At 38.1% G+C, this 13,182-nt stretch overlaps 1 protein-coding gene across 1 annotated transcript; it reads left to right on the forward strand.

Moving 5' to 3' along the window:
* Window positions 1-6,732: 6,732 nt before the first annotated feature.
* LOC124162415 (acanthoscurrin-2-like) lies at window positions 6,733-12,577 on the forward strand. The gene is made up of 2 exons (XM_046538944.1): window positions 6,733-6,836; window positions 11,766-12,577. Exons 1-2 carry the CDS (start codon window positions 6,822-6,824, stop codon window positions 12,369-12,371), a joined length of 621 nt encoding a protein of 206 aa, XP_046394900.1. The 5' UTR covers window positions 6,733-6,821; the 3' UTR covers window positions 12,372-12,577.
* The last annotated feature ends 605 nt before the right edge of the window (window positions 12,578-13,182 follow it).

The raw sequence follows: 13,182 nt of genomic DNA on the forward strand, positions 1-13,182 counted from the left end.
GTGAGAATGAAATTCATCATAACGAAATACACTAGGAATATGGACAATTACAACTTAGGTAGTAATTAGATAATTTCAACTATAAACATAAGGGTGGTGCTAATGATATCCAGTTGCACGCCACAATCCGGTTGAAATTGTAGTTGCTCGTAAGATGTGTGTATTGTGTGTAATATAACCTAATTCTGGAGCCATTTTACTAATGACATGTGTCAAGCTAAAATTAAAGACTCCACGCTGCGTTACACAATTAATTCTCCTTCGTTTTCTTCTTCTATCCTGGGAAGGGACAAATGTATGGGACCAATTCAATTAAGAGAAGATTTCTTCATTTATCAAAGCACCTACTGCGATCATTGTAAGTTAGACCCTTACTTGAAAAATACAAGACTGATATGTGCTATAGCTGGTAATGGTATAAAATGACTTGCCCCTTTAAAGCCATGCTTCGTCGGACCACATCCTCAAATGTCTTGGAGAAAGTGCGTCTACGGGCGAATTGATCAATTAAGGCAATTTTCCTGCGTTTCGTGAATGCTTATAATAATTATAGCAAGAAAAATATGAATTTAATTTACATGCGCATTTTGAGTGACCATCACGGCCATTTATGGCCCTGACCATCTCGCTTGTTACTGTGGCGATTACCATGATTGGTAAGGTCAGTGTCTGGCTCCAAACTAGCTTAAACCAGTTCTTTGTCGGTCAATCATGTTCGTCTCTGAACTCAGTACAATGGATTGACGATACCCCATCCCCGAATGAATCTAGAAAATTGTCCATCCGGAAGGAAGGAATATTACGAAGGACCGCGAGCTCAATATAAATAAGTTCATGCAACCTAATTAACAATTGATTTAGCTCATATAATTCTAATTGAACTCTAAATTGAATTTTTTAATACCGGGACCTTCAAAGGCGGATCCAGGATATTTTCCAAGGGGAGGGGGGGGGGGGCACAAGAGCCTGACAGGCAACGGTCATAATTGAGATTAATAACAAGATAAAGCTATACGAAATATTATATTTAACTCATTATCATAGTTATTTATATGAAATTAAATGATTGAGACTCTGTAATACAAAAAACAAAGCGAACGTAATGGTAACCGTGTTAAAAATTTTGTCCATTCATTATTTAAGAATCTGGGGGGGGTGCACGTGCCCCCGTGTTTCCCCTAAATCCACCGAGGGGAACCCTACATGAAATTTTAAATGCAATCTATGTATTATCCCATTTATAATTTCTCCACAGTGATCAGCCATGCTGGGATGTCCCGGACTAGCTTCAGCTTATCCTCTGAGCGGCACACAGAGATCGTCATTTCACATTTACCCTTTCAATATAGTGATTGCCTGAAAATCAGATGTTCATCAATCTTCGAGAGATAATCATATTATCTTAAGATGATTATCGATACTCGAGTGATTGTCGGGCATCGAAATAACATGTCGATGTCCGCTATCGATACCGAAAGCCACCATGTTGCTTCGTCGATTACCAAATCTTTCCTACAAAGGTTTTGACAAATGTTCTTCGAAAGCTTTTATTGAAGGAACTGTCGGCTATGCTGATTAATTATTGCTCACATATGGTTTTGGGTCTGTTGCGTTCTATTTTGTGTTTATTTATTTATTCTTTTTTTTATTTTCAGCGGATAAATGTCGCACTGAAACGCTTTCGTTTTATCTCAGGCTACGGGCGAAACGAGAAGTGATGTGATATAGGACACTCTAGAGATCGGGGAAAGTTTGGAGTAGCCTTGAGAGATGAAAACAAGAACGTTCTTAAGTGTGGCGATGATAAGCAGGAAACACGAAATAAATGCCAGGAGTTGAAGGGCGGGAATTCCCATCTCAACCACGGTCGGGCGAGTTGGCGCGTGAAAGCAACGCGGGAGTATATATCGGGAGCCCAGGGCACAAGCCCTAAATGAATAAAATGGAGGGAACCGTAATCTACATTTAATTAATTAATCATACGTGAGGGCGTAGCTGTGGTATACACTAATACTCCTTCCGATTTATAACTTTTCGTATCATCGTCATTACTTGTCAAAAATCCTAAAATTGCCTAAATGCCGGTCTCCCCTCAATTCTCCTATCAGCTAATTTCCCCCCCCCCCCTACGTATCTCTTCCACATCCTTCTTTAACTGTTAAAAACCTGTTCTCGTAACCTTTCTTCCATTTTACCGACGAAGTTTTGGATGTGTACGTTATTATTATGGTCATTCAGTAACAAAAATCTCTGTGCGGATGGCCCTCACGTAGCAGCAGTGACTGACGTTGAAGTTTTCATATTCGTTGGGGCTAGGCTCAGAGTCAGGAGTATTTTTTGGAATTAATTGTCTTTTCCGATAAAAATCTGTCTCTAGATGAAGGGACTTTCAAGAGTAGTTTTTCATCCTTGGAAGTCAAAATATCGCTTTGACTTTTAACAAAAGGTTCTGTTCCTCCATTTTGGGAAATAATCCTTCATTGCCTGTTAAATATATTTTATTCTAGCTCGTCCTATAACGTTCTAGCCATCAACTTGTCCCTCGACGTTTATCATCACCAGGCTATCAAGACTGCAGACAGGGGCGGATCCAGGATTTTTTTCTGGGAGGGGCACAAGCAAGGCCGTATCCAGGATTTTGTTCTGGGTGGGGCACAAGGATACCTCGTAATACAAAACGAACGCAATGATAATGGGACCGTATTAAAAATCTTGCATATTTTTGAGGGTCTGGGGGGGGCACGTGCCCCCATGCCCCCCCTGGATCCGCCTATGACTGCAGATATGGTATATAAGGACGTTTCATCTTCTTATTAAGGTTTTCATGAGGCTTCTCATCTCTCCTATTCTTCTAAGGGCTTCCTCATTACTAACTCAGTCGTTCCATTTGATCCTCATCATTATTCTGTAGCACCAATTTCGAAGGCCTCTTTCCTTGATTTCTCCGCAGTTGTCATATTTTTCGTATATATCTTTAATTTAAAAAGTCACAGGTGTACTTCTAATTAGTTAACCTAACCTTGCATTGATCTGCTCCTTCTTTACTCTAAAAGATACAATCTAATGACACCTATATTAAGTGTGCTATTATAAACCTGCGCAGTGCTTTTTGGTTCACGGAACAGATTGCTATTAGCTCCCATTTACATGGTGAAAATACAATAAATTCAACTAAGCGTTACTGGGCTGAAATCTCGTCCTCACTTCATTACGGAAATATAAGTGTTTTTAATAGAATGGACCCTTGAAACGACACTCAAAGTTGCTTCCATCAACGATTTCACTTCTTGGTGTTTTATTTTTTACCGTATCTTTTATAATCAAATTAATTGTATTTTTAGTCTAGTACATGAAAATATGCCACAAATAAATGTCCATATTTGAAGTAACATCTGATTTTCTGTTGAAAATTTTCCACGTATTCATATCTACCCTTTCCAAACGGATGGCTGCCATTAACTTTGTTTAATTTTTCTGTAATTATAAAAAACATCATAGCCTAACATGAGAAATCATAATACTATAATAACTGATTAAAATATGAATTTAAAGTAGTCTTTTGGGGAAATAGCACTTGAGATATTTCAAATTCAGCATTATCGTGATAGTAATCTTTAGTGCTATAAAAATTCAAGTCTGTAGGATCCTGGAAGCCTTATGAATTTAATCAGTAATTATCCTCTATGATATAATTTTGAAATATGACCTTCGGTGACTGTTTCCTCTCTCCGCTCCGTAAATTTCTGACCTTCACTCATTCATAGTACCTTTATTCTCTCTAATTCTGGTTTCCATGAAGAGTGCACATTTCCTGAAAAGCTTGGTTCGAAGCATGATGAAATGGAATTCTCATTTGTTCTTCAGTCAATTTTTCCGTGCCATGATGGCATTTTTATCGCGAGTAATGTGTACAGGTTTCTCTCATAAAATGAGCATAGTGTATCAACTGCAAGAAGTATCTAGTCTCGTTAGGATCTGGATACTTACTATGATTTTTTATTTAAAGAAAACAGACGTTATTGGAGGTTAAAATTTACTGAGGATAATTTACCAATTCATGCTGTTATAAAACGACAATCACTTTGAAACTTACAATGTTACACCTCTAATTTTAATCCAGTCAGGGGCAGATTTGAAATCCATCTGGCATTAAATGTGGCGATAACGATAGTTTTGAAATTATGTCGTTGGTCCTCAACAGGGGTCACATTGCTGAAATAGAGCAAGCATCATCAACAAGAACCATCAGTTATCAGACCCTATTTGATCGTGGTCACAATGTTTGAGGTGCTAAATGCACAACAATGATCCACACAAGGAAAATTTCAAGGAATAGAATATTTAAGGATGGCTTAAAAATAAAATCTTTTAAAAATAAAGGGTTTAGTAAAAAAATATTGAAAGGGTATGAGCAAGGATTTCTTAGGAGAAAGAGGCCACTCAGGCCTTGGGATTTTTTCAATGCGTACTAAAATCGCTGTAATTACTATATGCATTGGCAGAACGTTTTCAGTTATGATTGCCACAATGAGGCACCTATTGGGACCCAAGGAAGATTTGCTGTTTCCTTTATCCCTCAAATATTTATAGTCCTGGATATTTTCTCATGGATATGCGAGTGTTAATCAGTTTCCATTACTCATAGCGATTGAGTTATCAGTCACCTTAATCACCGGATCTCATCAACTCGTCCCTTGCTTCCTCGCTGTATTATGCTGTACTAATGTGGGCTGAGCAAGTTATTCATGGAAAATATTGCACGTCATCAAAGGGTAAGAAAAAATCCATAACTACCTCATTGGTCATCGTTTAGCGTGCCGCGGTAACCATTGCGTGGCGAAAGCCAATGAGTGTTTCCTCTTTGCCGTGAAAAATACTTTTTCACATAGTTCCATAGTTGTTTGTGGATAATCCTTCAGCCTTGAGCGATTTATCTTTGTAATTACTGTAAATAACTTAAAAAATAATTCATCGCAAAAATTTAACCACGCATTTGCGTCATATTGTCATCGTATGAAAATATTTCATCCTCTTTTGAATCACTGCGGAGTGATGCAGCGCAAGTTGGGCTTCTACGAGACAGTGTTTTAAGAAATATTGATGGGTAGATCTATTAAAACAGATTTTGACTCGTAAATTATTGGTTATGGGTACAAAATCTAGTTGAAATATACTATCACCGTGGAACTTATGAGAATGTGTACACCACACTTACCTGTATAGAATGATGTATATTAAAATTCAATGCATTTAATCTTCTATTAGGCTCAGTGTTTAGTTAATGATTGGTTCAGTGATCAAATGTGGTTGGAGTCCATCAAAAATCCTCAAGTTTCTTGTTAGATTTTGACCCTTGACATATTTTATTCATTTATTTTTTCATTTTTTAACCACCGAATACAGCTCGTATTGGCCACTTTAAATCGGGGTGTTTTAGCATATTTAACATTTATACGTGCACGAACAACCATTCCCTGGAGAGGGGAAAGCTACCCTGGCGGGACTCGAACCCGTGACCTCTTGTTAGGGAGATAGCTGTATGTATGTATGGTATATTTTAATAATTTTGTCAAGACCAATTGCATATTATATTGCGGATAATTATTATATTTTTTTGTCAAAAATGTGAACTAGAAACAAGTCGTTCCTTTTTTTAATCATAAAAACCACTCTTACTATGCCATTTATTAAGGAGCCCTCTTAATACCTATGTCATCCATGTGAAGAGAACCCATAATTGCAAATTCATTCGCAGGTTTTTGATGCGGGAATAATATTTCTATTTGGAACTGAAAAAGGAATTTTGGGACACATTCAACCTCTTCCCTGAAGTAGCAAGAACGGGTTATTGTTCTTGCAGACTTGGACGTTTAATCCTCTTATTTATCATCAGACGCGTTATCCGTTGCGCTAAGAATTTGTTAAACCCTCTGAGTAAAGCAACGGCTTCATTTTTTCCGTCCGTATTCGTAAATTAATAGGCTACTTTTTTCTGCCGAGTTGAATTTTCAAATATAGCATTAAATTTGCATAAATTTTTATTCTATTTATAAGTTAATAATTACAGTGTGAGTTAAATATTTCGCTATGATACAGGATGTTTCAAAAAGGACTTCACAACTTTGAAAATAAATTAATTGATAAAAGCTTCTGCTTGATTAGTGTTGTTGTTGCTGCAGGATAACCAACGGCACCCACGTAGATCGTCTTTAGTTTACGGTTTAAAAATAAAATTTGATGTATTTTCCAAGTTTTCAGGTCCTTTTTTAATTATTGATTTGAAATTCTGTATTATTTGACTACAGTAAATTTCTCTATCTCGTGAAATCGAGGTTAGACCTTGCAAATTTAGCTAAATTGTGAAGAAATCGATCTACGGTTCTGATTCTCATCATAAGCTCATTCAAGAGAAAGACTCTTGGTGACTCCGCACGACTGATTCGTGAGCTTAGGCATGAACAGATGTTTCATTATTTTATCAACCGACGACGCATACGAATGGGATGAGACTGTATTTATCCGGGACCATGGGAGTTACCACCCTGAAGCACTTGCCAGTGGGTGAGGGGGTGAGCATCATCAGAAAGGCCTTAACCCTGACCTGACGGTGTAAACAGTCTCGGGCATAACCGGTATTGGTAGGACTGTTCTCTCGGAGTGGGGGTGGAATTCCCAAGCTCCCTCCCAGATTCCAAGGTTGATAACCGCCTTCCCTTGTCTTCCCCTCCCCCTGCATTTTGCCTCCTCGCGTATAAAATCCGCTGCGGTGTCCCTTTGGGAAGCAGTCTTCAGATTTTGTTTCCTTCGGCTAGTAGTCAACAATGATTGGGTTCAAGGTGAGTGCCGTGTCCATCATTTTGATCGGACCCAACATTGAGTTACACGAACCAAGTTTATATTCTTAGATAATATTACATCGGCCTGCGAATGGCAAAAATCACTCGCTACGAGTGAATTTTGCCTCAGTTCACCGATGTCGATGCATTTTCAGATCACTTGAGGAAGTTTTAAAGATTTACGAGCGAGTTTAATTTTGAGTAAATTGTGTCACAATTCACTTTGCAAGTACATTAGGGGATGTTTCCAAAGATGTTTTCTCCCGCAAGTTACATGAAACTTGACTTTCTGCTGCAGGATTTAATTGAAACGGTAAATTTATCGGGGAAATAGTTACACTGTCTTAGTAACTTACAATTTTTACTCATTTCATTCCTGCTTGTACAAATAATTTGCATGCCTAATTTCCCCGTGAGCGCTTGTGGCCTACATTTATTTGGTAGCATATGTGGGACGTATTTTACGCGGTTTTTTGCTGATATTAAGGAGTTCAGTTAGCCCTCATTGAAAGAGAAAGTGATCGTATTCCTTGCGTTGGGGAAAGATTATGGGAGGAATGAAAGCGCTTGAACATTAAAAGATTTGTTTTGAACATTAGAGGAGCTAAGCCGTCAGATTTTTAACGCATTCTCTCCTAACACTCGTGGTGTCCAACAAATATTTTTATGCTTGATATCTGGTCTGTAAAGGGCAAGTAAAACGTTTTTCCAGTCTTTATCGAATTTAAATTGTATTACTTTTTCTCAATTTTTTTTCGAGCTCTTTATTTGTATATTTTGTTTATTCTGCCATGGATATTAGGAAATCCAGATTATTTGTTACTATTTTCTGTGGTAGCATATATATGTTTTGACAAATATTAGCTGTGTTGCTTAAAACGGTCGAAAATTTAGGTCATATATTCAGAATCTCAACTCGCAGGACCATTTTTTTAGACGTTTTTACTGTTTTAAGACGAATGTAGAAACGTCATTTTTAATTCTACTTGCTCGTATTTAATTCGTACTCATTTTAAGAAAGCATCGATGGGTCCTGTTTTTCAATGTTTTCTTATCATTTCAGAAAATTCCAAGTAAGTCTAAACTTTATATGGAAAACCCAATTTATATGGTTTCTATAGATCGTCTCGTAAATACTTAACAGAATTTGATTGACGATTTTTATCCTACTGTATTTGAGTTGCGTAGTTATATCCTACGAGTGCTAGAACATATTACGTTTCGGTTCCGAAAATTTGCTTACTACATTTTCAATGAAATTCATTCTGGTTTGGTACAGTAATCCGAAATTGAAATTACGAATAAATTATTTTCTAACAAAACAGATTAATCGAGACAACAATTTTCCATGCTAAGGTTTTCATCACCGAAATATCGTGCTTTTATTGATTACACGGATGTTTCAAAAACGTTTCATTGACTATGGGGTGCAATAAAAAGTGATTAAAAATCAGGATATCATTGAAGCCACCTATTGTATTTAACCATTTTTATGTGCGAGTTTTTGCGCTAGTATAAACTTTGTAGTCGAAGTCCATTGTCTGTTTTAAATTCAATTTGAAATATTCTCAGTTCTTTTAGATTTAGATAATTATCACATAAAAGGCACAATCAGTGAAATCAATCAGCTTCATAGTTTTAACAGTCATTCATTGGGTTTAATGTCAATATGCTTTTTAAAATTTAAGTTGAGATAAGTGAAGTAATATCACTTTTAGCCGACTAATAAATACTAAACTGCTGCCTTCTGCAATTTATCTGATTACGAAATCTATGCTCGATCGTTAATATGTTTTAAAGTAAAAAAGCTCTTATTGTCATTAATTTGCTAGGAATTTTAATGTTGAATTCCGTAAAGTATTATGTCTAAATTACAATTATATTCATCAAAGAGCAGTGAAAATTGTTTTCTATACTACTATATAAACTTATTTTATTCGTATTTTTTATTTGATGCGGAGACTTGATGACAGACTGACAAGGAAATGTCCTGGTTTTTTTTCCATGAAAGGAATGATATTTTAGTTTAGCGGTGAATTTAGGACTTTATTTTTCATGCGAGTCACTCCTTATGAGCCCTTCAGTCGGAAAGCTATTTGCCTCCGTAAGTCATCTGTTGAAGTGCCCTCTTCGAATTTTCACTGTCATTGTTCGAGTGCTTGCGTTGGTGACTTCCACGAAACTCATTTTGCGTCGCAGTTCTTTTATGAAGGAGTTGTCCACACCTCACGGAAGATTTATCGCTTGACTCATGCCCAAAAAGGACACGGTAATTTTAGTACTAAAATAACCTTGATACGGCGTTTTTATCCTTGTCCGCTAAAATTGGGTTGTAATGATCGTCAATTTCCGACGGAGGATGTCGATTTTAATGATGGCCTTTTGAGCTTAATGATTTAGCTAGAAATCAGTGGCCAGTGGTGTAGACCTCCGATGATTTTCTAGTTTGCTATCTTTGTTGCTAACGTTGTCAAATGATGAAGAACTTGCTTTGTGTGAATCAGTATTACTTTTTTAGGTGTATGATGCAGTGAAGCTTGCGCTGATATATACCAAGTAGTCAAATGAGTTACTTTTGATATTCGACGATATGAGGTGGAGAACTAAGTAGGAAAACAATTTGTTTGCAGTTGTGGAAATAATATGGGAGATTTTTCATGGATGTTTAATTCAGCAAGAACACCAGGTCTATCATGGCATACCATATCATATCATAAGTTGAAGGAAACTTTAGTGAAGGTTACCATTGTAATCTTAAAGGGTAGAATTGACAACTCTTCAATGACTGATGCATATATGTATGATGTCATGGAATTTCATCCTATGGAGACGGAAATAATTTTTTTTAATATGCCGGTAAATTTTTATCAAAGAGACAATTACTTTACTTCAATGCTTTACCATAGTATCCGCAGTACCTTTAAATATATGTCATAGTAATTTGATGTGATGAGAAAATGATTAGAACTGCACTCCTTTTTTCCTCATTGTTGTTTAATTAGGACCGTTATCGTTAAGGGTGATACATTTTATTATCGCTTGATCCTGTGGTACTTTATTTATTTTCAAAACGGCTGAGGAGGGTACTCACTCTAGCAAACGTTTTCAAATTAAATTTTAGTATCTCCTATCAATGAGAAAATTCCCCATCTTTTATTGAATAGAGGGATGAATCACGGAAGAACTTCTTGAAATTTTGTCTCCACGCTGGTATTTCGTCGGATTTATTGTGGCATAGCAATTTTTTTAAAATTTTGATTACAACGTAGAGTATATGCTTCCTAATGCCTTGCGGACCTAGCTGATTCAGGAAATAATCATTAATTATTAACTTTTCTTGCTCGATTTATGCCATCGTAAGAAAAAAAAGAAAAATCTTATCCCATTAGTGCTTGGGAAATGGAATCAATGTTAAACTAAACGATTTTAATGATTAGCGTTGCTCGCATTGAAATATGAATTAGCCATGACTTAATTGCTCTATTCTCATTATCCTTCCTTCTTCACTTCATTCCCTTTCCCGCTAGAGAAATATTTAATGCATTTTTATCGTAGTCTCTGGAATAATGACACTTTGTATCATTAAAAAACATGTTGGTATAATTATCCTATTGAGATGCAAGTGAAAGCAATTTTCGCCTTTGGAAATCTCTAATTATCGTTTTAATCATTAGTTGGTTGCGACGACTTGCGAAATGTATATCTGCTAAACTGCTAATGGAGTTTTCTAGAGTTTTTCCTATGAAGCTACCTGTTTCCCACGGACATAACTTGTAAATGGCCGGCTATCCTCATTCATTCGTTATTAATTGACTTTGAATTATGTTATTACTTACCGTTAACGATGCCCCACGAATCCCGTTTGATCAAAATTTGAATTGCCATGAACATTGAATTGAATGGTGAGAATTGAATTGAGCGTGGCATGCATGCGAAATGAAATTTTACTTTGAGTATCTCGTGAATATAAATACTGAGCGTCCTAATTGATTGCCAGTTATAAATAATTGAAGGAGAATTTATTTTTGTATACTGCTCCAGCAGTTACCAAAACGCAATGTATGCTAGTTAAACACCCTTTACGGAAAAATCTGAAACCCCGTGTGCATAAATTTGCCGATAAAAATTAAAAATGCTTCATATAATGCCTAGAATATTTCTTCTATGGAGAGTGGTGCCTCTAAGCCGGTGGTTATGCGATCCTAAAGCATATTTTGCAGCTTGCATTTCTGCATAAGTTAATTCTTTTTGTTTTTAAGATCCCTCAACCTTGATCCAGGCTACGGACATAAATTTTTATATGATGTTGATGGTGTTTCTTCGGATCTGCCCTGCCCCCAACGTTTTGTGGCCGTTGCTGGTCACTTTTGTCAGGGAAAAAGGATAGTTTTTCCGTGGAGGGCATTTATAGGGGTTCATGGTTGGAATTAGGTTAAAAGGGGAGGGTGTGATGGAGTTTTCATTTTATTTTTATATAACTTCATCCCATCCCATGTGTGGCTGATTTTTAAGCCACACTCCCTATTGAAGTTCTGGTCGCATATCCTAATTTCGAACGCTGATGTTTAGCCGAATTTTCAACCCCTGGCTAATCCGCGAATAAGGCCGCGGGACATATCCGAAACAAACATCATCAACAACTGTAATATACATGAATTTGCCACGGTAAAAACATCTAGGTTGTATCATGAACCTTGGTGCAATGCCATGGGATATCAGGAACATGGATAGCGTTCTCAAAGTGGCCCAGAAAGCCAAAGGTCTGTGGTTCGATTCCCGGTCCTGGGGAATGTTTTAAAATTGCATTTCATGTATTTTTCACCGCCGTTCACGCGGAAGATTACAAAGTATTACAACAGCCATAATGACCCGCGAAAGCTTTAACGAAAAAAATATTCTAAGCACGTTCTATCCCTTGTTCCTCCATAGGGCCTGTTGATCGTGGCCCTCGTGGTCATCGCCTTCGTGGGCCTTGAGACGGACGCGCAGCACTTCGGTCAGCATGGTGGAGGCGGACAGCATGGTGGAGGCGGACAGCATGGCGGAGGCGGACAGCACCACGGCGGGGGAGGAGGTTTCGGAGGAGGCGGTGGCCAGCACCACGGTGGAGGCGGAGGCTTCGGGGGCGGTGGTCATGGAGGCGGTATTCACGGGGGTGGTAGCCATGGTGGAGGCGGTATCCATGGGGGCGGAGGTGGTATCCATGGAGGCGGAGGCCACGGAGGAGTGAAACCAGGGGGCGGTGGTCATGGAGGCGGTATCCATGGGGGCGGTAGCCATGGCGGGGGCGGTATTCATGGGGGCGGTAGCCACGGGGGCGGTGGTCACGGAGGCGGTGGTCACGGAGGCGGTGGTCACGGAGGCGGTATCCATGGGGGTGGTAGTCATGGAGGCGGTGGTCATGGAGGCGGTAGTCACGGAGGCGGTTTCCATGGAGGCGGTGGTCACGGAGGAAGGCCCGGAGGCGGCTTCCACGGCGGTGGTGGTCACGGTGGCGGCCAGCATCACGGGGGCGGAGGACAGCATTTCGGTTGAGGCTGACCTCTCAAAAGATTTTACGCTGTCGTCGGGCTGGGAAGTGAATTCATCAGGAAAATCGCCAAAATCGCAATCGAAAAAAGTGTGACGCGGGGAATAAGCTGATGATGATGGGTCTCATGTGTTCTGCGAACATGAATTTTCAAGTTGATCGAATGTTTCTGTGTGTGTGTGAATTAATAAATGAGGACAGTTTCCTCCAAGTCTCCTCTGTATCATTTTGAAATCCTCTGGTCATATTCCCAAGAAAAAAAACCTTCCCTGAATCCTTTGCTTAAATTTTTTTTTGGAAGAGGAAATTCCTTCTCTCAGCTCTCAGCTCATCTGGAATAAAGCCGTGAATATAATGGAAAAAAGTGATACCAGGTTTTTGCTAGCATGCAAGTATTTACTGGCGTCGTATATTCCAACTTATTCTAGTAAGGATCACATAGTATTCTCTGGAAATTGACGTTTTGAGATATGGAAATTCATAAATAATTCTTTTATATGGTATTGGATGCATTATAATACATGGTCATACCTCGCTTATGTTAGCTCTGAGAATCTCAAGACATAATTAAATGGTGAATTTTAGTTGGTAAAATGATAATTTTATGCATAAAAAATGAAAAATTCAACATAATCGTACAGATTATTTTAACTAGTTTTTTTCTGGTAAATAGTCCTGCAATGGAGATTTGTTTTCGCGATTCTCCATTCATTTAGCTTTTCATTTTAATAAGACATGGTTTGGTTAGTGTTGCTACTTAAACTGTGGTTGAGTTCTTTGACTCTTTTTAATCCTTATTAATCCATATGATTAATT

The sequence above is a fragment of the Ischnura elegans genome, chromosome 7 (assembly GCF_921293095.1).
Source record: "Ischnura elegans chromosome 7, ioIscEleg1.1, whole genome shotgun sequence".
Taxonomy (NCBI): Eukaryota; Metazoa; Arthropoda; class Insecta; order Odonata; family Coenagrionidae; genus Ischnura; species Ischnura elegans.